Below are 22876 nucleotides of genomic sequence, written 5' to 3' on the forward strand. Positions count from 1 at the left end.
GCAGCAACACATCCAAAGGGGGAAAATACGACTAGAACCGAGGCAACAAAAGGCTGGAAAAATAAGTGGTACTAAAAAGAAGGAGGTGTAGGAACATGTTGCAACTAATTATGGTTAATTAGCAGCAGGTCAGCATGATAACTGGGTATAAAAAAATCTAAAACAGAAAAAGATTTAGTGTTAAAGGTGAGCAGAACCTGCAGAAACGGTAACTGAAAGTTGTGAAGCAATGTCCTCGACATTTAGGTTGCATTCACATCAGAATAATCCACTACACTCAGTATGACTGGGGACTCAATGCGATGGGGGGTGCACCATTTTTCCGGACCAAGTTTGCATTCACGCTGCAAAAATAAAAAATCAGACCTTTAAAATAACGTGTTCCACACTCTACCAGAGGCAGAGCTGCATCAAGAATTACTGAAGGAGACGAGACACACAACGAAGAAGAAAACTCGTTCATTTATTGGTTAATGCAGGACAACTTCAGTTTCTACCACATAACGAAATATGGAGCAGCATCAGATCCTAGCAGTCTTGAGGTTTTAGATTTATATCAGAACTTTTACAGAATACTTCCACTTCTGACCACGAGACATTTATCCTGTGTAGACCCGCCTATCAACCCATACGAGCTTATAGTTTGGTGTTTACCCACAATTCCATATGTTGAACCCATAATGCACTTTGCTTTATAGTCTGCTTCCTGTATTTGGTCTGCCTGGAGAGGACCAAGAACCGCATTTGTAAGCCCACTGAATCTGCTTCTTTGATCAGAATTGGAATTTGTTTAAGCATTCAAATTTCCCCAAATGACGAACTTGCCAATCAAATGGATTCGAATCAAAAAGGCTGGCGTGAATGGACCCTAAGAGACATCTCTGTGCGCAAGACACACAACTAAAAATCTGTGTAGGATGAATGAGATCTTAAGGGCCTCAGGTGACACAGCATAAAGCAGACATGACTGTCCCTGAAAACACTTCTGGGCTATGGAACACTTCAAAAGATTTCTGTGTCTGTGAACACAAGTTCATTTGGAATGGACTGAAGGAAAGTGGAAAACTGTCCTGTGACTGACACGCTGACAATCCACAAATAGGACCTAAGACTGCTGAGCAGCTAGAATCCTGTGACAGAAAATTTAACATTTCTTGCTCAAAGGTCCAGAAATGGGTCTCTTCAGTTCCTATAGGATCATACTGTATGTGGAAGGATGTTAAAGAAGAAGGGTTGCTATACAGCAGTAAACGTGGCCCTGTCCTAACTTTTAAGACCTTTTGCTGCCATCAAATTTAAAGCAAGCAAATATTATGTCATTAAAAAGTAACATATCTCACTTAAAGTCTTGATATGTTTTCTATGTTGTGTCTTTTTACATAAATATTAGTCCAAGATGTTTGCAACTTTCTGCAATCTGTTTTAATTTAGATTTTACACAGCATCCCACCTTTTTGAGAAGTGGGGTTGTATGCTTATCTACAAAAGAATATGTTTTTTTTTTTTACTAATTTCACAACAGTGAAGCTTCTCTGAGAATGAAGCATAGTGTTTGTCAAGTCATGGCAGTTTTTATAGAGAACCTGATCCAGTAAACTGTGTCTACACTTCACGTGAAAGAACTGCAGGTGAAGAGTGAGTGAAAACAGCCATGACACTGTGAAATAGACTTGATTCTCAAGTTTGTTTTTGTGAGCACATGCACGCATGAGTGCATATGACCTGGTGTCCTCCAATGCAGCCCGTGTCAAACGTGATATGTCTCTGCTCTACTGTCAGTCTGCTTCAGCTATGATTCATTGTTCAAATAGCATTGCCATTTATTATGAGTTGATATAGACCTGTCCTCTAGAGAGAGAGATGGCTCAACACACTTGACTGACTTCTGATGAAAGGTACAGATAGTGGCCATCACTCTGTGGTGAACAAACAGTCACAACACCCACACACACTCACACTTTGAAATGTCACTTAACAACACTTTGTGCAGACTTTTTTTTTTTTACAGGGTTATATGGCAGGATCCTTCTTGTGCTGTCTATAACACTGACTCAGCTAAACCTTAACACGAAAGACATGTCTCACAACCTGTGCTTTACTCTATCTCTCTCTCTCTCTCTCTCTCTCTCTCTCTCACACACACACACACACACACACACACACACATATACGCTCACTTTCTAATAAGATGGATTAGTTGGCTATGCTAATCTATCTGCTGACTCCACATAGAATATAGACAATAACTAAAGTGTGTGCGAGTGTATAAGCATAGAGGTGAATAAAAGCCGGGCCATTTGCATGCACATACTCTATTGTGTCAGCATTTGCATACTCATTCTGCATTTTACAAGTCAGCACCCAAGAGTTACTTACTGATAACTGACTCACAATCTCTGTTTGGAACAGACCAGTTTGTGCAACTATGGGAGAATTCAGGTTATATGCAGTTTGTCACTGAATGGTAATCAGTCTTCTTCGCAGATTTAAGATATATAAAATGTAGAACTGAAGCCTTAACAAAATATTGCAAAGCATACAAGCTGTGATCATAAAAGTCCATGGAATATTTCTGAGCAGTTCTGCTTCTCCCCCCCCCCATGTAATCACCTACCATATGTGCAAACTACATTTCCTAATTATTTTCAAATTGAGAAAAAAAGGTACATAAAAATGCTTCTCTGTCTTCTTTCACTGACTTTATACCAGCATTGCTACACCATGTGCATTGCTACACTGGGGCTGAGGAACACCACAGTGCACGTTGCCTCAGAAGGGCTCAGAAAATCCTAAATGATGCATCCCACCCTGGACACAATCTTTCTGAACTGCTGCCATCAGGCAGACGACTCAGAAGCTTTAAAACACGGACAAACAGGCTTAAAACAGCTTTTATCCCACTGCAATAAATCTTCTAAATGCTGCTAAGATATAATGTGCTAGTGTGTATATGTATGTGTCCATATGTGTATATATATATTCATGTTTGAATGCTGAACGTTCATGATTGTGTGTTTTATTGTGTTTTTTTTGTATTTTTTTATGAATGACTGTATCATTGAGGCATCTTAAGGCTGGCACTTTTTTGATGTCGTTGTATTGTATAATGACAAATAAAGATCTATCTGTCTGTCTGTCTGTCCGTCCATTCATGTGTGTATTTATGCTGCTAACCCTTCTTTTGTAGTGCTGTGACACAGAGATACTCCAAACTGTCTGTATACTTAGCACTGCCTTGCTACTGGCCTTAGCTTTGTGTAAACCATGGTTGAAGATTTGAACAGTTGTAACTCTTTTTTAAGAAGGAATGAGAAGTACCAAAAAATAAATAAAATTCTTCTGATTAATATTATCTGCCAAACATTACATACATGCTTTAACTTTAACTGAACTTTGTTATTGCACTAAAACATAAATTTCCAACCACAACTCTGTGCTCCTGACTTGTTTTGATGGTGCACTGACATGCAGATTCCTAAAGATGTTGTTACCTGGCCAACGGGCTGAGAAACTAAACCTCACAACTTTTTTATTTATTCATTGTTTTCAACCCAGAGCATATTGTGAGAGCTGTGTTTTGCTTTACAGCACTATGTCACACACCAGCAACTGGAAATCAAGACATGCTGTTTTGAACACACACCATGCCTGATTCAGCAAAGAACCACAAAAGGACATAAGTGAGGAAACAAAAGAATAAAAGTAGAGTAAGTGTCAACATTAGACTGAGTTTTACTGTCTGGAGAGAACTAAAAAAAGACAAGATGTAAGACAGATCCCAAATAAGCCTTTTTTAGGAGGTGCCAGAATGCAAAAATCTGTCATAGTGAACTGTAGCTCAAATGAGGAATAAATATGACGATAAAAAATGTTTTAACTGTGTATTTTTTTTCAAAAACCCTTTCATAAAAGGGCGAGGTGGCATGCAGCTGCAGCGTGGTCCAAGTTGCACCTGGGATACACTTATCACACAGCTGCTTTGCATGCTCCAATCAAAAATGCACATGTAACATTTAAAGCCCAACTTGGAGCCTTCTTCAACTTCATATCAAATTTCCAATCTTCATCGTAGCTGCTTAAGTGAGCCAGTAACTGCTAACTGTTAAGTTTGAACAAATAAAACACAAACAGGTTTTCTTGAAACATGGAGAAAAATTGCTTCATTTTCAACTTGATGCACTTTAGATATCACATCATAATCTTTCAATATTCACAGATAAAAATATTCTTTGATTCCCAAAAATCTAAGTAAGTGGTTTTCCCAGTTGCTTTATAAAGCATAGAATTTAGGCATTCACAGTTTTCCTTACTTTATAGCTACAATCAAGATTACTCTTTTTCAGCCTTAAGAAGAAATTATGATAGTGAGATAATAACGATAATGATAGTGTCCTTTTTCTCTTTCAGCAAACAGAGGGGAATAATAATAATATTTAAAGAAAAAAGGCATGACCAATATGTTTCATGTGCCAATGGTCTTATTCATCCACCTGAAAAAAAAAAAAACTTTTTTCGTGCTATTTATTGTGAGGGTGATATCATTGGTGTGAAGGGTGAATACTGGACCTGTCTGATAACATGATAAACCAGAAACAGGTGGTGGACAGGGGATGATTTAACGATAAGAGAAAAGAAAAAGACCAGTGAATAGATAGCACCATAGCACAATAAAAGGGAAAAGAAACAAAGGAAAAAAGATAAAAGGCTGATGGTACCATGTTGATATTTTGTAGTGTTAGTAGACTAAATCAGTTCTATAAAATGTTCAAAATCACTGACTCTCCCATGAAGAGAAGACATGTATGGTAGTGTCTGTCCTACATTTTGCACTAAACGTCTGCATTTAATTGCTTAGAAAAAAAGAGAAAACATTCAAGTGCTGACAAAAGAAGAAGAAGAAAAAAAAGAAAATATCTTAATTAAAAGAAAAACTGGTCAGTTGCTCATGTCCTTGAACCCCAGCTGCTTATTTCATAGAATATCAGGTTATCTAAAAAACAGGCTTCATACATTGTTGCTCAATGACCACTAGCATCAAATGACAAATACAAAACGAATTTCTGCAGAATTCATTCATTAATACACAAAGCTGGTACTATTTAGCTTTCCATTTCTTATTTCCCTTTTTATTCTTTCAAGCATCCTCATGTGGCTTCCTGCCCTGGAGGACTTTTTGAGAACATCTTCTAGCTCTCTTTCCTACTATAACCTTTGTTTGCATATGATGTGAAAGGCCTTGAACAATCTGTGGTTACCACTCCAAAAAGTACATCACAAATGGCTTTAATAATTTGTTATCTCAGCTACATTTTGTATGCTTTAAATTTTAAGCCTGCAAACAGACTAAGTATAGAAACAAGTATATTTATGAATTCCACTTATAATGTCCAGATTTAATCTGTAGAGAAAATTAAGTATTTAGGGAGAGTTCATGTGTGGTAGATTATCCATGCACCAACTATAGGAGAAGTCTATGCACTTTCAGAGAGTTAATTTTGTCTTTGAAACAAACAAACAAACAAAAAAAGTATATATAAATAAATGAAACAATTTTTTTCTAATTTTGCTTCCTAAACCACAACAAAAAATCAGATAACTAACCATCATCTGTTACCCATCCTGTTCACTTCTCCCTAATGTGGAGAAATCTACGAACGACTTGTCTCCCACACTTGGTGGAGCACCTAGATGGTGAGTTTCTATTTCTGGTACACTGGATTCCTGCTGGACAGTAAATCCACTCTGCTGTTCAACACACTGAACATATGTGATGAGCACAACAACAGCAGATTGCTGCTCCACATAATCAGTTTGTGGTTCAGCTGTGCACACGGTCAGGTCTTTCCAGTGAGCCACAGCCATCAGACATTCAGAAAACCATCACCATACATTTCAAGTGTTGCCTTCCTCCCAAATGGAAGATACCAAGAACTGGGAATACTGCATCACTAAAATAAATAAATAAATATACTGATGTAAGGATAAACACTGTGCAGATCAGTTAATGTGAACCAGTCACTGCTGAGACAAAAAACATTGTGTTTTAGCAAGAGTTTGTATTCCAGAGATGGGGACTGAGGAAACAAAAAGTCTAACATGGTATGTACCGGTCCCATCTGATTCAGACAACAGAAATGCAGAGGGGATAGCTGAGGATCATTTTCTCCTCCAAAACGGTTTGAATTTTTAATTTAGATACAAGAAAATAATGTTGAATTAGGAAGCATTTGCATCTGCAAAGTTGAAGTTTGTTTCTCTGTTAATTTTCAGCACCCAAAGATGGAGGAGGGGACAGCAGGGAGAAATCTCATAGCCTTTATCTCTGAGGTAATTTTTCTATGGATATCCATACTGACATCCTTGCTCCTACATGTGCACGTGAAGCTGTGAGGCTGGGTCTAGGCTTGTACCAAGTTCACATGGGTTGAGCCACTCCAGCGATTCATAGGCATGCTTCTAAATATGCATGTGATGAAGAGTAGGTGGGGCTCTGTCCTGGAGAAGGTAAATCCACAAATGATAAAGGTGGGACTAGGGCTAGACAAGAATATTTGCACATTAATACATTTCTTTGAGGGGTCGATATTTGGTTTTCTGTTAAAAAGTGTTGCAATATTTATGGTCTCAGCATGCACATGTACTTCCTTGTCACTTATACCAACAAATGTAAAGCTTTGGCACACCTTAGGTAGGAACTATATCAACTGATTTAGGTCTTTTTTTAAAAATACCTTTTACTGGCGTTTTTTTTTTTCAAAAACGCCTGGCAAATATTATAAGTCCCCAGACAAACAGGGGATAGTTTTGCTCCATTAAGGTAAGGTAAATCTCCCTTACACAAGGTTTCTTTGACAGTTTCTATGCCTCTACAGTGAGTGGCAGACTGTAAGCAGCAGCACTGTGAAACAGAAAGAAATCAGACAACATTGCACATTTCTGATTTAGCCAGTATTATCTTTCCAAGTACAACCAAACTGCTCTGACACCATTTGGTTGTATTAGTGGTTAGCATATTATTTGGACACAACAGTAATGACACTCGGGTCAGCTCTAGCTGGGATATCCTTTGCCATGGTGGTATCTTTGTTTCCTTGAGGAAACATTAGTAGTTATATTTGCACATTCAGCTATAACAGCCCGAACACACAAGCTTATCTTATGCGCTTGCATGAGGTGACAAAAGTTTGAAGGTCCACCACAATGTGACAATCAGCATTTTGATAAATGCTATTTTTCTGACAGAAATTCTAACCAAAAATCCAAATACCTGACACAAGTAAGCCACATGTTCAGGGATGAATAATGAAGGATTATTTAACAAAAATGTTAATGAACAATCCAGAATCAGGGATGGGAATACATAAAATAAGAATGCAGAATCCTCCACCTGGCCATCCATTTGAAGATTTAGATTGCTTGCTAACATAATTGCTAAGAATCAGGCTGTAATTATTCAAAACTTTACATTACAGAAGGCAGTCTATAAGCAATGTATTCACTAAGTATGTTTTATTTTAATATATTTTAACAGAATATAGTGGCATGAATATAGACGGATACTAATATTTAAGTTATACACAATAGATTAAATCATGTGTACAGTTTTACTATATAATAGCCTTTGGTAAGTATAATTTAAGGAGACACTGTGCATAAAGACATTGAAAAGAATTATAATGGCTGTGTCATAGATAACAAAAATTCATATAGAAAATAGAAAAATCTATTTAGCTTCCACCTTGTACAACAGCAGAGAACAAGGATGAAACTGCACAAAACATATGTCCACAACTATGACCTGCTGCCTTCCTGTGTGATCCCTCTTCCAACCACTGCACCATCTCCCAATCACTCATCACCTCTCTCTACTATGTTCCCCGCCAAAACGCTCTGTTCATGTCACTGTTGGCTGCTGCAGCAACACCGATGTTTAAGCATTCTGTGAGAGTGCAGACACACTCCACAACTTCTTAATGGGCAGGCTAAAAATAGCTCAGGCTGGATCTGACTGGGCTGATTCATGCGGCTGTGAGTCATTCAACTGTGCTGTGATGTGAGAGAGCAAGGGAATGGAGTGAACAAGTACAGAAAGAAAAGAAAACTTTGCATGCTTGTTAAGAAACAAAACCACAGAAAATTTTAAGCTTTGATTATCACATCAAAGAGAAAAAGGGCATTATAATGCTGTAAGAAGGTATCAAGCGCCTTAAAAACATCTGCTAATACAGGACACTTGAAAGGGAAGAAAAATGTTATGCTTTTCATTTACCAAAATTTAGCAGAATTTTGTATTTGGGTGTAGCAAGGTGATTTCTTATTAAGGACAGCAGGTTGGGAGTGGAATCATTTTGCTAGACTTTAAGATCCCAATATACTGCAGACAACACATTAACAGTATCATTGCTGAAAATGAGTGGCATTATAATTTGTTTGCATCATTAGAAAGGGAAGAGCAGTTCATACTCACATCATTATTCCCTCCATTACCACGAGTAAACATCTACTATTAACCTCCAGCCACTAATCAGCTGCATGTGTGCATATGTGAGAGCATAAGTGTTAGCCGCCTGGGAGAAGATAATCAGCATGTTCTATGTAAGATGTTTTACAGACTGCTCATATTCTACAAATGTCATGAAATTATTTACTGACTTTCAGTTGCAAGCAGTAGTTTTAAGCCTTGCAGTGAGTCTTAAAAATCATACAGATCCTGCAACATCAACATATAAATCAGTGGTTCTCAACTACATCATTCATTGTTCTCCGATGAATTCAATCAACAGTCTTTGCTGTTTGCCCTCATTTTCTTTATCACTTGTTCATGTCCTCTTTGTTTCTGTTTTTTTTCCTGACGTTTTTCACCTCTCTCTTAGGCCCTTTGTGCACTGGCTGAAGATGAACTGCAGGCCGAGGGCAGCCCTGGTTGTGCCGAGAGGAACGGAGTGGTGACAGATAACAACCCAAGAATCAGTGATGATTTAAACTGCCTTTTAGATGGTCACCTGCTTCCTTTCTCTGTCTTTCTGTGATCTTTTCGCTAAAACTGAACCACCCCCTCACCTATATTTTTAAGCTTTAACAATTTCCCATCATTGCTCTTTCAAACCTGGCAGAGACACACATAAGCGGAGTTGGACAAAAAGAGACACGACTTTCAGAGTCATGACTCAAGAGTGTTGCACAGCGGTACAGAAACAGAGAGAGGTAGAGGGAAAAAAAGAGCATCCTCAATAGTATTTGGGTTACTTAATTGTAGACTGGGTTGTCTTTCCTGCTTCACTAGGCTGAGACATATTGCCCTCACCGTCAGTAACGCCTCAATGGGTGCCTTCAGATAAACAACTCTGTGTGTATTTAAGTGTGTCTCAGTGAGTATGCTGCTGTTGTATCAATGCTGTTAAATGTTACCCTATGAAGATGCGATTAGCATTGAAATGCCTCAGCAGATTAATCAATGGTACATAAGGCAGTGTGGCATATAATTTACTTTGGATCATTATATATAAATGTAATTATGACAATATCAGTATAATGTATAAAACAAAGGTGAATAAACACTGTTGGGGAGGATGGATAGAGGGAGTAGAGGGCACTTTGAATCCCCAAAAGAGATATTTAAGGGTTCAGTTTGTCAGGATTTATGAGTGAGTGGGCCTCAATATCAAAACCATCTCCTTTCCTCACTCTTTTCGCCGTTTTTTTCTTTCTTACTGCCATCTCCACTTTGCTGTCGCGTAGAGTATCCTCTACCATCTGTCTCCCTCGCTATCTGGTCCGTTCTTTAACACCTTTCCCTATCTTTTTTTCTCACAATGCATTTAAATGGGATATTTAGAGATTCCAGATTCCATCTTTTCACACCTACTTTAAGGTAACCTCAATCCCTCAACAGCACCTTGAACCAGGAAAATGCCCCAGCTCTTCCAAAAATTGGCCAGAATAGATGTCTGAAAAAAACAGTAGAAGCAAGATGACATTTATAACAAAAAATGTCTTTGTCCCATTTCCACTGTGTGTACATGCTACAGTATGAAGCAGCACAGTTAAGTCAGAGTGGCACAAGTTAATGCCTCTGATACCAGACTAAATGAATGTACCACACCACCTGTTAATTTCATGACAGTCTAAAGAGGAATGTGGATAATCTGATGTTGTCTACTAAGTTTACAATGTTTACAATATAATCTGTCTCACTTACAGTCTGCAAAGCCCTTTTAAAGGTACTCTGACCATAAGGGGTGACTTTATATTTGCCTCCCAATAAATCTGTAGTTTAGTTTTTTTGGATGATTGTTTGTCATCTGTTTCATCCTGATGACACAAAATTGTGGCATGCCTGTGTAAAGTGATATTAAGGGGTTTATTGTTCCTAAATAAAAATGCTGCTGAGACTCACACTAATTTCAGTTCTGTTTCTTTACATCTGCTTTATTTGCATAGGGACTGGAGCATGTAGTATACGACATGAATTTTATTCTTTGCTTTTGCTACTATGAAATAAACAGATGTCCATAGATCACAGTGTCAACGTAACTCCATAACCAGAATGCTGAAATACACCTGTCACACATGTAACAGCACAAAGCAAGACCAACGACAAACTGAAGCCTAGACACAGATACAGCTGTAGTCATGAAGTATAGGATGAGTCATAGTACTACTAATCAGAGTAGCAGTTGCTGTGCTACTAAAATCAATCCACAGACAGTTTGCAGAACATGATGATGAAAAATATGTGAGTGCTTCAGAATCTGCTGGAAATAAAAGTTTCTATACATGCTAGACAGAGTGAAGGACCCTGCATCATTAAAGAAAAATATATCTATAAATAAATAAATAAATAAAGGTAAATAAATATTAATTTACTTGATTTAGGTGGGGTCCAAAATACTGGAAGTAAACTTGGCCAGGACAGAAGAACACGGAAGTGGGAGAGTGATGATATGAGGTTGCTTAAATGTAAAATGTGCTGGGAGTTTGACATCTGTAGACTCTACTAAATGCTTGTGCATATGTCAGCATACAGTCCGACTAGTTTACCTCTGGTCTGAAAGAACTTGGCGCTTCTTCATACTTTAATAATCCAAAGCAAGTTACCAAAATTGCACAAGAGTTTTCTAAAGAAATGAGAAGTGAAACTAAAAACCTGGTTGTATTTTGATCAATTTCAATCAATTAAAACGTCTATTAAAAATATTTTTAAGGCAAAGCAACAGAACCCATCCAGCAAAAAAGCAACGCTACATGTCTGAAGACTAGCAAAACATCTCTGCAGATATTTACAAAACACTGGTATCCTCCATGCATTAAGCCTGTAATTAAAAATTTTTAATTTTAATAAGTGAAGATGCTGACTGTGCTTAGTTGCTACTACAGTATATGTCAATAATTATGATACAGCTTATCTAAGCTTACATATAATCTGATTCCTGTATAAGTATTTTTTAATCATGCTAGATTTACATGATATTTGAAAGGGGTGTACTTACTGAACTTTCCATATTGATTACTACACCATAGAGTTAATAATCATAAGAACTTTAGGATGACAACATGTTTAAAGCACATACTGTTTGTATTCACAGAAATCTGGTGGTTGTTGGCAGGAGAATTCATGTTAAAACATCCCCTATTGCATTCTCTGACTATCAGGTCTTAACACTGGCTAAACTGGCCGACCTTTCCAGTGCACCTGCTTTTAATTAGATTCTAATTAAGTGTCCCCAAATGCTTGGTGAAAACTCAAGACAGTCAGCAGTCAGCATGGGAGGCAAATGTACACTAATGAAATAGGAAACATGAGGCATGTGCAGCACTGGACTGCTTGTTTTTGGTGATCATTTTCAAAGGGCATACTCATGAGATGACTATGGTTCAAGTAATGGTAAAGGGTAAGATGATGAGTCAAGGATGCAAAGTAAATCATGTTTAATTTTTATCCAATCTTGTCTTGTTTATGTATCAAAAACCTAATTTGACCTATTTACAACATGAAAATAAATGTAGGTATTAGAATGAATACCTTATTGAAAGCATAACTCATCTATATTAAATCTAAACAACCAGAAAGCTTTCAGGGATTTTATCTTCATACAGTTAGTGTATAGCACAAAGAAAATGTGGGGATAATTGTTTTGACAATTGATATTTAAGTTTTGGTTGCAGAGCATCTCTTGAGCTTCTACATATAATTAATTAAAAAGACATAAAATTAAAGTCATTAAGGAAATCCAGACTGAGATCAGATCAAAGTCAGCTTACAATATAAACAGTCAAAAAACATCTAAATTAATTCATGGTGCACTTTGTGACATCTAGTTTTTAAACTTTTAAAAACTAATTACTGAAATAACCTCTGGATACATAAACGTGAAAATATTACAAGTGCAACAGGAGCTACAGGACTTACTTTAACTAGGTGTGCATAGTTCTGAACAAACACTGGTGCAAATCATCACAGCAAGATCAAAACTTGCTGGATTGAGGCTGCGTGAGTGCATCGTATGAATATGAATGTGTGAGTGTCAGTGTGCATCTGGATGTCTTACCTAGCCGTGGGTCATACTGTCTCATCTGAACTTCTTCCACACAGTCTGCTGGAAACCAGCCTGTCCTCCCTTTGACTGTGCCTTCCCAGAATCCTCCTTCTCCGATACTCAACACTGACAGAAAGAGAAAGGATAAGGTCTTCTTTAGGCAAATACCATAACAAAGCAAGTTCTCCTGTCATTACTGTAAGGTTGTGAAGTCTGTGGAGGATAAAAAAAAAAAAGGCCACAGACCAGAGTGAAATACTTTATGTTCTTAATTAATAAATAATACAGCTGGGTTCACAAAGAGGGAGAGGGAATAAAGGACAAGAAGAAAATATTTATTTCACAAATACACAAAGGATAGGAAAAAAAAAATGCAATTTAGAAGCACTGGTTGGTTGTACCAAACCAACAAGCTTCAACACATTAATTTTTTTTAATTCATAGAAAGACAGGCAAGCATTTAAAATAGGAGGAAATGAGTGGTATGAAATTGTAGAGAATATTAAAAGCAAGAGAGCAAGAAAAGATTATGAAAGAGGGCAGGAGTGAGGGAAAGTGAAAGAGAGATTCCTTCCAACTTCCGCCATGGTAATTAGAGATGAATGTATAGTTGATATTGATCTTCCCTGCAGGGCTAAGCCAGCACACTAATTTCTACAACACTCATCTATTATCCCAGCAAGCTAACACACACACACACACACGCACACACACACGCACACACACACACACACACTCCTCAGAGATCACCAGCTGGAACTGAGGCTTTGCCTGAGCGAGCCCTTCATCTAAACTGGTTGCTAGGATACGCCAGTGCAATGTTGCAGCCAGCAGATAGCCTGTTAAATGATGTAGTCTACTTCCTCAAACTATATTCCAGTCTGGCTTGAGGACATGTCGTGGTGATGTAACCTGAGGTACTATGAGAGGCAGTCAACTGGACTTCATCTTAAGTGACATGATAGTAAACATTCAAATATAATTCACTCACAAGATACCTTAGCATACTTTGTAAAATAATTTTCAAGGGCATGCTGCACTGGGTTAAGATCTATTTTCTGCTAAAGTTTAAGACCATTTAAATCCTATTCAGAGACATAACTATGAATAGAATGTCAAGGTCACAGAGTGTGTTTCAGTACATGATCATATTCAAATTAGCTTATAAACTTAGTATATTAATTTCCTGCTTTCTCCATGGCCAGTCTTGGCTGGTTGCTACCAGCAACAACAATGTGCTAGCATTGCTGTAAAAAAAAGGTAAGCCCAAAAATATGTCCATCATTAAGTTAAACTGATTCACTTGCATACCCGGCTAACAATTTCATAGCTTGTCTCTGTCAGTGTGGACACACAATGAAAAGGAGAATAGATGTTTATTGACTCTGCTGCACAAAAAAAAAGAAAAAAAAAAAAAAGAAAAAGACACCTAACACAGAGAGGATACATGGGATGATCCTCTTTTCTGATCTTAGCTTAACACAGCGTTGCCCTGCCTGTCTCCTGAGAACATACTCACCGAGTCTCTTTTTCCATGTTTAAACTCTTCATTTTCTGTCTACCCGTCTTCCCTCTACACAAGTCTTTCGTCCCCAGTCTCTATGTTTCTGAACGATTTCCTGGTCACTGCCTGCATACTCCTCTTTGTCTCTGTCAGTGTGTCTGTCTAAAGTGTAGTGGAGTGCCTGCAGTCGACAGGTGCCAGCTGTGCTCTCTGTTCCCAAACGGCAGAAATGAAAGAAAAGGTGAGACCTCCGATTGATCTTTAAGCTGCCCTCGTTTAGTTCTCCAGCTTGCCACATTTATAAACCTTTATAAAAGAGCAAGCATAGCAAATATACACAGCAAATCTATTTCAGCAAGACAAATATTGCAGTCTCTCTTTTTTTACAAACATGAAAAACAAATACATGTTTTCACAATAATACTGTATGTCTGCTCAGCAAAAAGACAGTCTTTTACATGGTGCACATGTCTTGCTGTGAAAGTAGCTGCTACCTCTCACTGGCTCTCTGCTCTGCTGCTTGCTAACATTGGCATGCTATTTGTTCCTATGAGTCAGAGCGGGGTTTACAAGAGACAAGCGACATGATTTAACTTTCAGTTCTGAGCAGTATGGCCCACATATGTTTGATATATTCATTATTATGTCCAACCTGACTACTCTGAGATCTGAAATGCTACAGTTATAGACAGTAGTCATGAAAACGCACACAGTGCAATTTTGAGATTTTGGGACAGCAAATAAAAGATTTATTATAAAACAATCCTAAAAAAATAAAATAAATAAATATCGGTACATAAAAATCCTAAAGTGTTCTGCATCAATGTTTTTGTAGGATCAGCCAAAGAACAGCTCCCTACATATGGCAATCAACACCTCAGCTGGACTCCGGCTTTTTACACTGCGGTCTGCGACCTACCATGCTGAGCCATAATCACCTCCACAGGTAAACTAGAGAGAACAAAGGATTAACACATGTTGGCATGTACTCATATACAAAGTAAAACAACAGCAACTCTGCACATAGTTTTACACTGACTGCATGTCCTGCCACTATAATTCTGCAAGGTGCTTAACATATTAGAAATGAATGTGATTTCAACAATTGTTGTATATGTTTTATGTTATAATCTGCCTTAACTTTCCAAATCCTCTATGTAATGCATGCTACAGATAGGACTCCTCTCATAAAATAGCACAAATAAAAAAGAAAATTTGTGACAAACATGATATACACTTAAAATGCCATTGTTTAGCTCCAGGGTCTCAGTACAGGAACCTAGCCCATATGCCATCATGCAAGAGGTGGGATACACCCTGGTAAGAATAGCAGTTTATGACAGGGTTCAGTTATTATGTGGAACCTTTTTTTCAAAGGTGTTCTCAGTGTAATTAAACAGCTGACTCAAGCGATGTTTTATGGATAACTACATGCTATTTCATCATTAGGTGTTCATATATTGAGCAGTTTAAGGGTCTGCAGTTGATTCCAAATGTGACATTTGTATTCAGAAGTCTTCCCTGTTAACCCACAACATGCAGCGACTAGTAAAGTGATACAGTGTCTTTACACTCCAGAAACAAACACACCAGTGAAAACAAAACCAAAGGTCTGAGCTCCGTACACATCCACAGAGGAAAGACTGGTTCAACTCACACTGGATCACCAATAAAACATGTGGAGGCTTGGTGATGGACTGGGCACGAGACTTCTACTTGTGCTGGGTTACTTTATTCCTGAAGGCATAAATAAAAGCACTAAGACCACTATACTTAAAAAAAGAAAAGAAAAAGCTGCAAAGAACACCCAGGAAAAACCAGGCAAATCACAAGGAGGAAGCCAAATCTTCAGTGGTGTCCATCAACAGCAGTTAGATAGCAATTCTACTGATTTTTCTGGCTGCTTGATCAATGAAGCTTGGTATTTTTTTTCCCCATGGACTGAACACTTCACAGTTAGCTTAATTAAAAACAAGCAGCGAAAGACCTTTTATCAGTTGGAACATGATACAACACGCCAAAGTGTTTTGTTCACTGAAAACACTCAGGTGGGCTCCCCAGTTAAATAGCAAACCCCAGTATAAATGTCAAAGCACTTGCATATTATATATATATATATATATATATATATATATATATATATATACATATATATATATATCTGTGTGTATATGTGTATTAATTGTAAACAGACAAACAAACAAACATACATTAGCCCTTCTTTACATGAATATACAGAAAATCAATACATTATTTTACATGTTTTTTGGCCTGCCTCGCTTTATGCAAGTACAATGTGATCTGTGGGAAACCACTGTGCTGACTGTACTTGAAATCCACAGCATGTTCCCACAGTTGATTGTTCAGCATCTCACTGGGCCATTAATGAAATCAACACACCAATGAGACACAAGGTTTGATCTGAAAGAATGGGAGCACTACAGTGGGCTCTAGAGAACGAGACAAAGGGAAAGAATCTGACAGAAAGAGGTTCGCATTCAGCTCTGACAATGAAAAATGAGAGTCAGCTAGAGACAGACGGCAGCTGACAAAGGGAGAGAGCTATGTATCAACAGATGCCGGGTTATTAATTTTCTTTCTTTCTTTTTGTTGGTTGTATTAGATTTTTTGTTCACATACAACAACGCTTGACACATACAATTTATTCAGGTAGACTTGTGGACAGGTAGTAAGTTTGTCTTTCAATGTACGCTGGAAACAACAACTTCCTTAACCTAAGTCAGAGCGGTTCCTATTACTAAACCTATCTATCACCCAAATTCAAGTTTGATAAGTTAGGACTTCCCTAAGCCAGCTGTTGCCTTAAGCAGGGGACCCTTCATTTTGTTTCCACTTAAACAACATCAAGGGTCTTAGCCATGACACTGTGGTAGTCTGCACGTTGCTCTAAGACGTTAGGGCAGTTATCCTTGTAGATGTGGACTGGTGGGTCATGGTACTGCAGGTCATTCCATCGTTTGTGGGCCTCCTGGATTCCCAGCTCTTTGGTCTGGTGCCGGTGCAAGTATACGATCACAGGCCTGGTCCTATCTCCCTGTCGCAGCTAGGGAGGGGCGGGCCCGGTCTAGCTCCGGTGGGGTTTGCAGCACTTGTCTAAGAATATCTCCATCAGGACTTCAGAGAAAAAGGTTGTGGGTTATGGACCTTCTATGGACTACGGCAGGCAGATAATCCTGATGTTGTTCCATCTGCTTCAAATCGATGTTCTTGGTTTTGAGCTTGGCACAAAGAGGAGCATGATGATTCCAGGGCCTGGATACATCCTTCAGTTAAATTAGCAATATGTTTACCAAACTCTGTGGCCTGCACTGTCTAGCTTTGAGAGAAGGAAACACAGACTTGAGCTCAGCAGACATGGCTGTCGATATGGACTCCAGCAAGCTACTCAGAGCAGGCATACTGGTCTGGCTAGGACGAGTTGTCTCTTTAGGTCTTTTTCCTTAGCTGGACACACAGGGCACGACACGTGTAAAAGATATTACTCACTATTACTCAGGAGTCAAGCCAAATTTGGGTGGTAAAAAGTTTTTATTTTTCAGGTCAGTGAGGAGATGCGTTTGTTTACCCCATTCCTTTCTCCACCAAAAGTTCCGTTTGATGCCGGCTTATTAATGACTTACCAAGAAGTCTACTGCCTGGTGAAAGATGTAGTACAGTGTTTTTATTTGTGTGTATTACTTCTCTGTCTTGCCCTTGGTTAAGTCAGTCACGACTCCTGGTTTAAAAATAGCATCAGTGAGGATGCAGAGCTATTTATACTCTTCACAGGCCTTGCCAGCATGCTTCGATGCACCCCGGGTGTATGTGTGTGTATGTGTGTGTTTTTGTCTGTGTGTGTGACGAGGGACTGAAGTCATCTCAATTCTTGCTTCGCTTTGATTTCTTACTTTTAGCTGAATGATTCGTTTAATTTTTCTTTTCTTTTATAGGCTTTTTTTCTCTGTACACAAACAACCACATGCACACACCCACACACACACACACACCCACACACACACACACACACAATGAAAACTGTTATCAATGAACAACTGGCAATTGGTGAGAAAAAGGGTGGACTTTTTGAACAGACTCAACCGTATTATTGCCCAGCAACAGCGGATGCATCAGACTCTTGTATTAGCCTGCAGACACAGACAATGAAGGATGCAGCTGTTCTGATAGAGGCTCATGGCTTTTTGCCACTGATGCACTCGCACTGATTCAGGCAGAAAATCCATGGACAGTTTGCCAAAGCCAAAATACACCTTGATTTTCACAGCATGCCACAACAGAATTTCACTGAGAGATGGTGAACAGATGTGCAACGATTTACTTCCTAACTGCTGTAATAAGTATTTTGTTTGAGTAATTTTAGAAAACCTGACCCTTTAATTTGTCCTTCAAGATGCTGCTAGGCTGCTTTATTAAATGATTATTTTTCTGCCTTTTACTGCAGTCATTGAACAGATACAATCTAATTCAAATTGCATGTATGTACATTTTTCTCCAGCCATATTTTGAACTGTTAGACTGTTTAGATTGTCAGGTTTCACGGTCTTATTATGTTTCAGTTCTGTCATAATTTTAGTTATATTTCTGTTTTTTGTCATGTTTAGTTTCTGTTTAGATCATGGTTTGGGTTTTTGGTTTTGTCATGTTTAGTTCAGGTTTCCCTCGTGTGCTGGGTTTTCTGTCCCTGGCTCTTTAGCTCACCTGGTTTGATTTTGATTCACTTCACCTGTTCTCAATTTGTTCCCCTGTGTACATATACCCCATGGTTTCAGTTCTTCTCTGTTAGATCCTTATGGTTTCATCCCTGTAATGTGTGGTTCCCTGTTCCTGAGTTTTTAGGAAATAAACCCTTTTACCGGCACCATTTCTGCCTCCTGCCTGATTCTGTCTGCATTTGGGTCCTCACCCTCCGCCATTCATTACAGCAGATATAATGCAGATGTTAACAGATGACAGCAGTTTGCAGACACACAGAAGATACACGTACAGGCTCACTAATATCATTAAACTGACCAGGAACTCTCTGATAAAACACAAGCTATTACAATTTTGCCATTATTCTGCTGCTGCTCCCTGCTGTTCACTTTATGAGCGGTGCTCAGATACTCTGATTCAAAAACAAAAAAAGCATTGCGACCAATACGGCAGAGAAGTATATCAGACAAAAACCTAAACCTATAGTTTAAATGTAAAAGAAAAATTAGGCTTATTTTGAGTAGATCCAGATAATGTTTAAAATTGGCTGGAACTAAATTGATGACTAAAAATAATTAATGTAAAAATTAAAATGTTCCAGTGGCTGTACATTCATGAAGCTTCAATTATAAAAATTAGAAAGCACCTTCCTTCAAGTAAGTCAGAGACACTGGCCAAAAAGAACTTTGCTGAAACAGTCCTGTCTGTAGTTTCTGCTGCAAAGGGGATAATGTTAGCACAAATGAAGATTGGGCAAGGGACAGCTAAAGGATAAAATTAAATTTCCTTGGCAGTCAAAATCCTGGCAGTGCTGGAGAAGACAGAAGTCAGGCAACATGTTATTCTGTGATCTAAATAGCTTTGTTTCAAACAAAGCCAAGCATGCAGCTTGAGTGTGTGTGGCCTTTGAATTAGACAAGCTGGAGCAGAAAGACAAAGCCATGGCTGATATTAAAAAAGACTGGCCTGACCTTAAAATGAAAGGGAAAATACAGCCCTACAAACACAATGTGCAAGGAAATTATTTCATCACACAAAACAGATTTTAACATTTCATTCATTTTATTCCATTGCAGCACTATATAACTTCCACTCAGGTTTGGATACACATTATTTCTGGGCTGCAATATCTAAAAGTAGCAGGAATATTGCTCATATTAAGTCTAGATCTTGATTTGAGATCAGATCATGTTAGTGAAAAGAAAAAGGTAAGGTTTTAAAAATATAAACTAATCAATGATTTTAAGTTTTAAATCAAAACTAGACAGAAATCTGTTGTAGAAATGAAAGCCATGACCTCTTGATCAGCTCCCACAAATCATCAACATCGATATGACACTTAACTGAAAACAGCTTATGGTGCTATTTGGTGTCTGGAACAATTATATGATAAACATAAACATAAAAAGCTGCTGAGTGTGGATTTTATAAATAAACAGAAAGTGTATATATCAGTTAAAGCAGGGTGTGAGTGTACATGAGTGTTAAGTGTGTGTGAGGGCTTAAAACAGAGTGTGTGAAGGTAAGTGACAGCATTCCAATAAGCAGAGTGCATTTGTTATTAGATTTGGATCCCTGCAGTCTTTATTAAACCTCAGTTCAATTCAGTGTAATAGAGAGAGAGCAGTGTTGCATCTTTATGAAACAAGTGGCACATGACCAGGAGACATGATAGCACATGCCTACACTCACACACACACACACACACACACACACACAAACAAGGGAGAGCAGGGAGGACGGTGTGCATTATTGCTCTACAGCAATAACGGTCACTGTGGACAAAATGACTGAATGTTTAGGCGCTATGAGAAAACGAAAAGGACACTAGAATGCAAGCAGACTAAAACAAATGATTAAAATCTTAAATAAAAAGTATGGAAGAGGGCAACATGAGTGAGATAATAAAGTTTAATGAAGAGGATGAAGGTGGATATGGAAAAAAGGAACAGAGGTGACAGGCAATTAAGAGGGTGGTGTGTAAAAGGGCAAGTGGACTCCAGAGTAGATACAGGACTGAATCATGTATAGAGCCAATAAATAACAAGGAGGGACAGTCACAGTAGTCTGAGTCAAATATGTGCTCAGGATTTCTGCGTGCTCATCCTCAGAAGACTTCCTTTTGCTTAAAAGAGGGTGGGGGAGTGGTGCAATCTCCGGCTCATCAGTATTCCACTGACAGTCGCAGGGAAAGAAACAGGCATAAATGGATTCATAGACGTCACAAGTTTCAGGAAAGATAAAAAAAAAAAAGAAAAGAAATATGTCAACTATGAAAAGCTTTTTGTGAATGAAGGCAAAGTCATACAAACAAGTGGAAGAAAGCGAGAAAACTGAAGAAAAAAAATAAGAAAAGCGAGGAGGACGGGAGTGTTGTAAATTATAGTGGGAGGAGGAGGAAGAGAGGAAGGAGGAAAACTCCAAGGATGACTCAGAGGGATTCCTCTTCACTTCTCATCTTCTCCCTCCCTGCATCCCTCGTAGGCTTAAAGGGAGTTGCATGACATACTTCTTCTTTGAGTCATGTTTGTCTTTTATTCCATTTCCCAAGCTTTTTTCCTTCTACGTTGACCTTCAGGTGGTGACAAAAATAGAAAAGTCCACCTAATACCAACCCTTTTACTTGGCTGTATTTTCTACCTCCAAGCAAAAAACACATAAAAGCCTGGGACAAAAACAGGAAAGTTTTATTGTTTATCTTTAACAAATGACAAAAACCTTTATGATCACCAGATTTGATAACCAACAATGAAAATAACTATACAGTATTGTATTTCATCACTGTATGTCCATAATTACTAAGTTTTATACTAACAAATTGCCTCATTGTATGTTCATATTAATATATCAAGTATATTATTTCATGTTGATCTATCGATCACACAGCTGATCACCTGACTGAACAGTAAAGCTGCCATTTACATGACAGGATTGATGTTGCGATAAATTAACCAACCAGTGCCCATGTTACAAGTTATTACACAACAATATTTCCTGTAGCTGATTAATATATTAACAAAAAGCAGTCCAGGCTGTGAAATCTGCTGTTTTGTGCAACATGAACTGCAACCAGTGAGCACAAAACTTTTAGTCCATGACCATTTTTATTTCTTTGTGTGGCTTAATATCTGAAGTAAACTATAAACATTTATTTTAACATTATCCATGTATTTTCAATGTCTAATCACATCATGAGCAGGTTTGAGTCCAGTAAAATAGTACTAAACAAACAGTGGTGCTACAGGAGTTTTACTGCACTAAGGAAATGTGGAGGCAACATTTAGATATATATAGTTTTTTTTTTTATCATTATTGTGTAATTGTGATTTATTGGCCCAGTGTGTGTATGTAATGATGCTAATCATGAAGGAAACTTGGAGTTAGTACTTTGACGCCCTGATCAAAGCTTTTTCTGTCCCCTTAAGTCATGAAACACTTAACATTTTACACGGTTTTCTCAAAATTATAACAAACTTTAACTAGTATTCTTCTAATTACAATGTACCAATCTTAAAGCATCATTAGAAGAAATGTTTCTTAAGACATAAAACATTATCTTATTTAACACAAAACCAACTTTAAGAGCAACTTTTTTTTGTTTCAGACAGAAAGAAAAACAACACCTGCAGCTTGGAGTGTGAACTGACTGATACCATCTTACAGTCACTGATTCCAAGCAAACACAAGCATTTGAGCAAACTGCACAAACAAAACAAAACCGACACACAGCCGCTGCATGGAAAACAACCAACCACCTGCTGGTGAAATGATTACGCCGTACTAGAATGTAATCAACACAGTTAGCTGGTTGCTCTACGTTACACTATGTCTTCAGGTAGTGATTTGTTTTTATTTAAATATTCACTGATTAAAGTGTCTCACTTAAATACGAACAATAAAAAAGAATAAAGTGTATTTATGTTTAAAAAACAGTAGATTTCATTCTTGTTTAGTTAGTTGATTGAGTATGCATGCATTATGTTTAATAAAAAGACGGCAAAAGGTTTTTCATATTTGCTAAAAACTACACTGCCTGGATCCCTGGCACCTTCTACACAGTTTATCTAATACTTGATAATAAATACAACTGTAACTGCATATGTTACGAAGTGTGTGTTGCTAGCAA

At 37.9% G+C, this 22876-nt stretch overlaps 1 protein-coding gene across 2 annotated transcripts in view; it reads right to left on the reverse strand.

The window, feature by feature from the left end:
• shank3a (SH3 and multiple ankyrin repeat domains 3a) overlaps positions 1–22876 on the reverse strand; it is a 197664-nt gene that overhangs the window by 27283 nt on the left and 147505 nt on the right. For both annotated transcript variants that reach the window (XM_041998109.1, XM_041998108.1), the window contains exon 14: positions 12549–12662. In XM_041998109.1, coding sequence (XP_041854043.1) covers positions 12549–12662 — 114 coding nt within the window. The remainder of the gene's footprint in view (positions 1–12548; positions 12663–22876) is intronic.

The sequence above is a fragment of the Melanotaenia boesemani genome, chromosome 10 (genome assembly GCF_017639745.1).
Source record: "Melanotaenia boesemani isolate fMelBoe1 chromosome 10, fMelBoe1.pri, whole genome shotgun sequence".
Lineage (NCBI taxonomy): Eukaryota > Metazoa > Chordata > Actinopteri > Atheriniformes > Melanotaeniidae > Melanotaenia > Melanotaenia boesemani.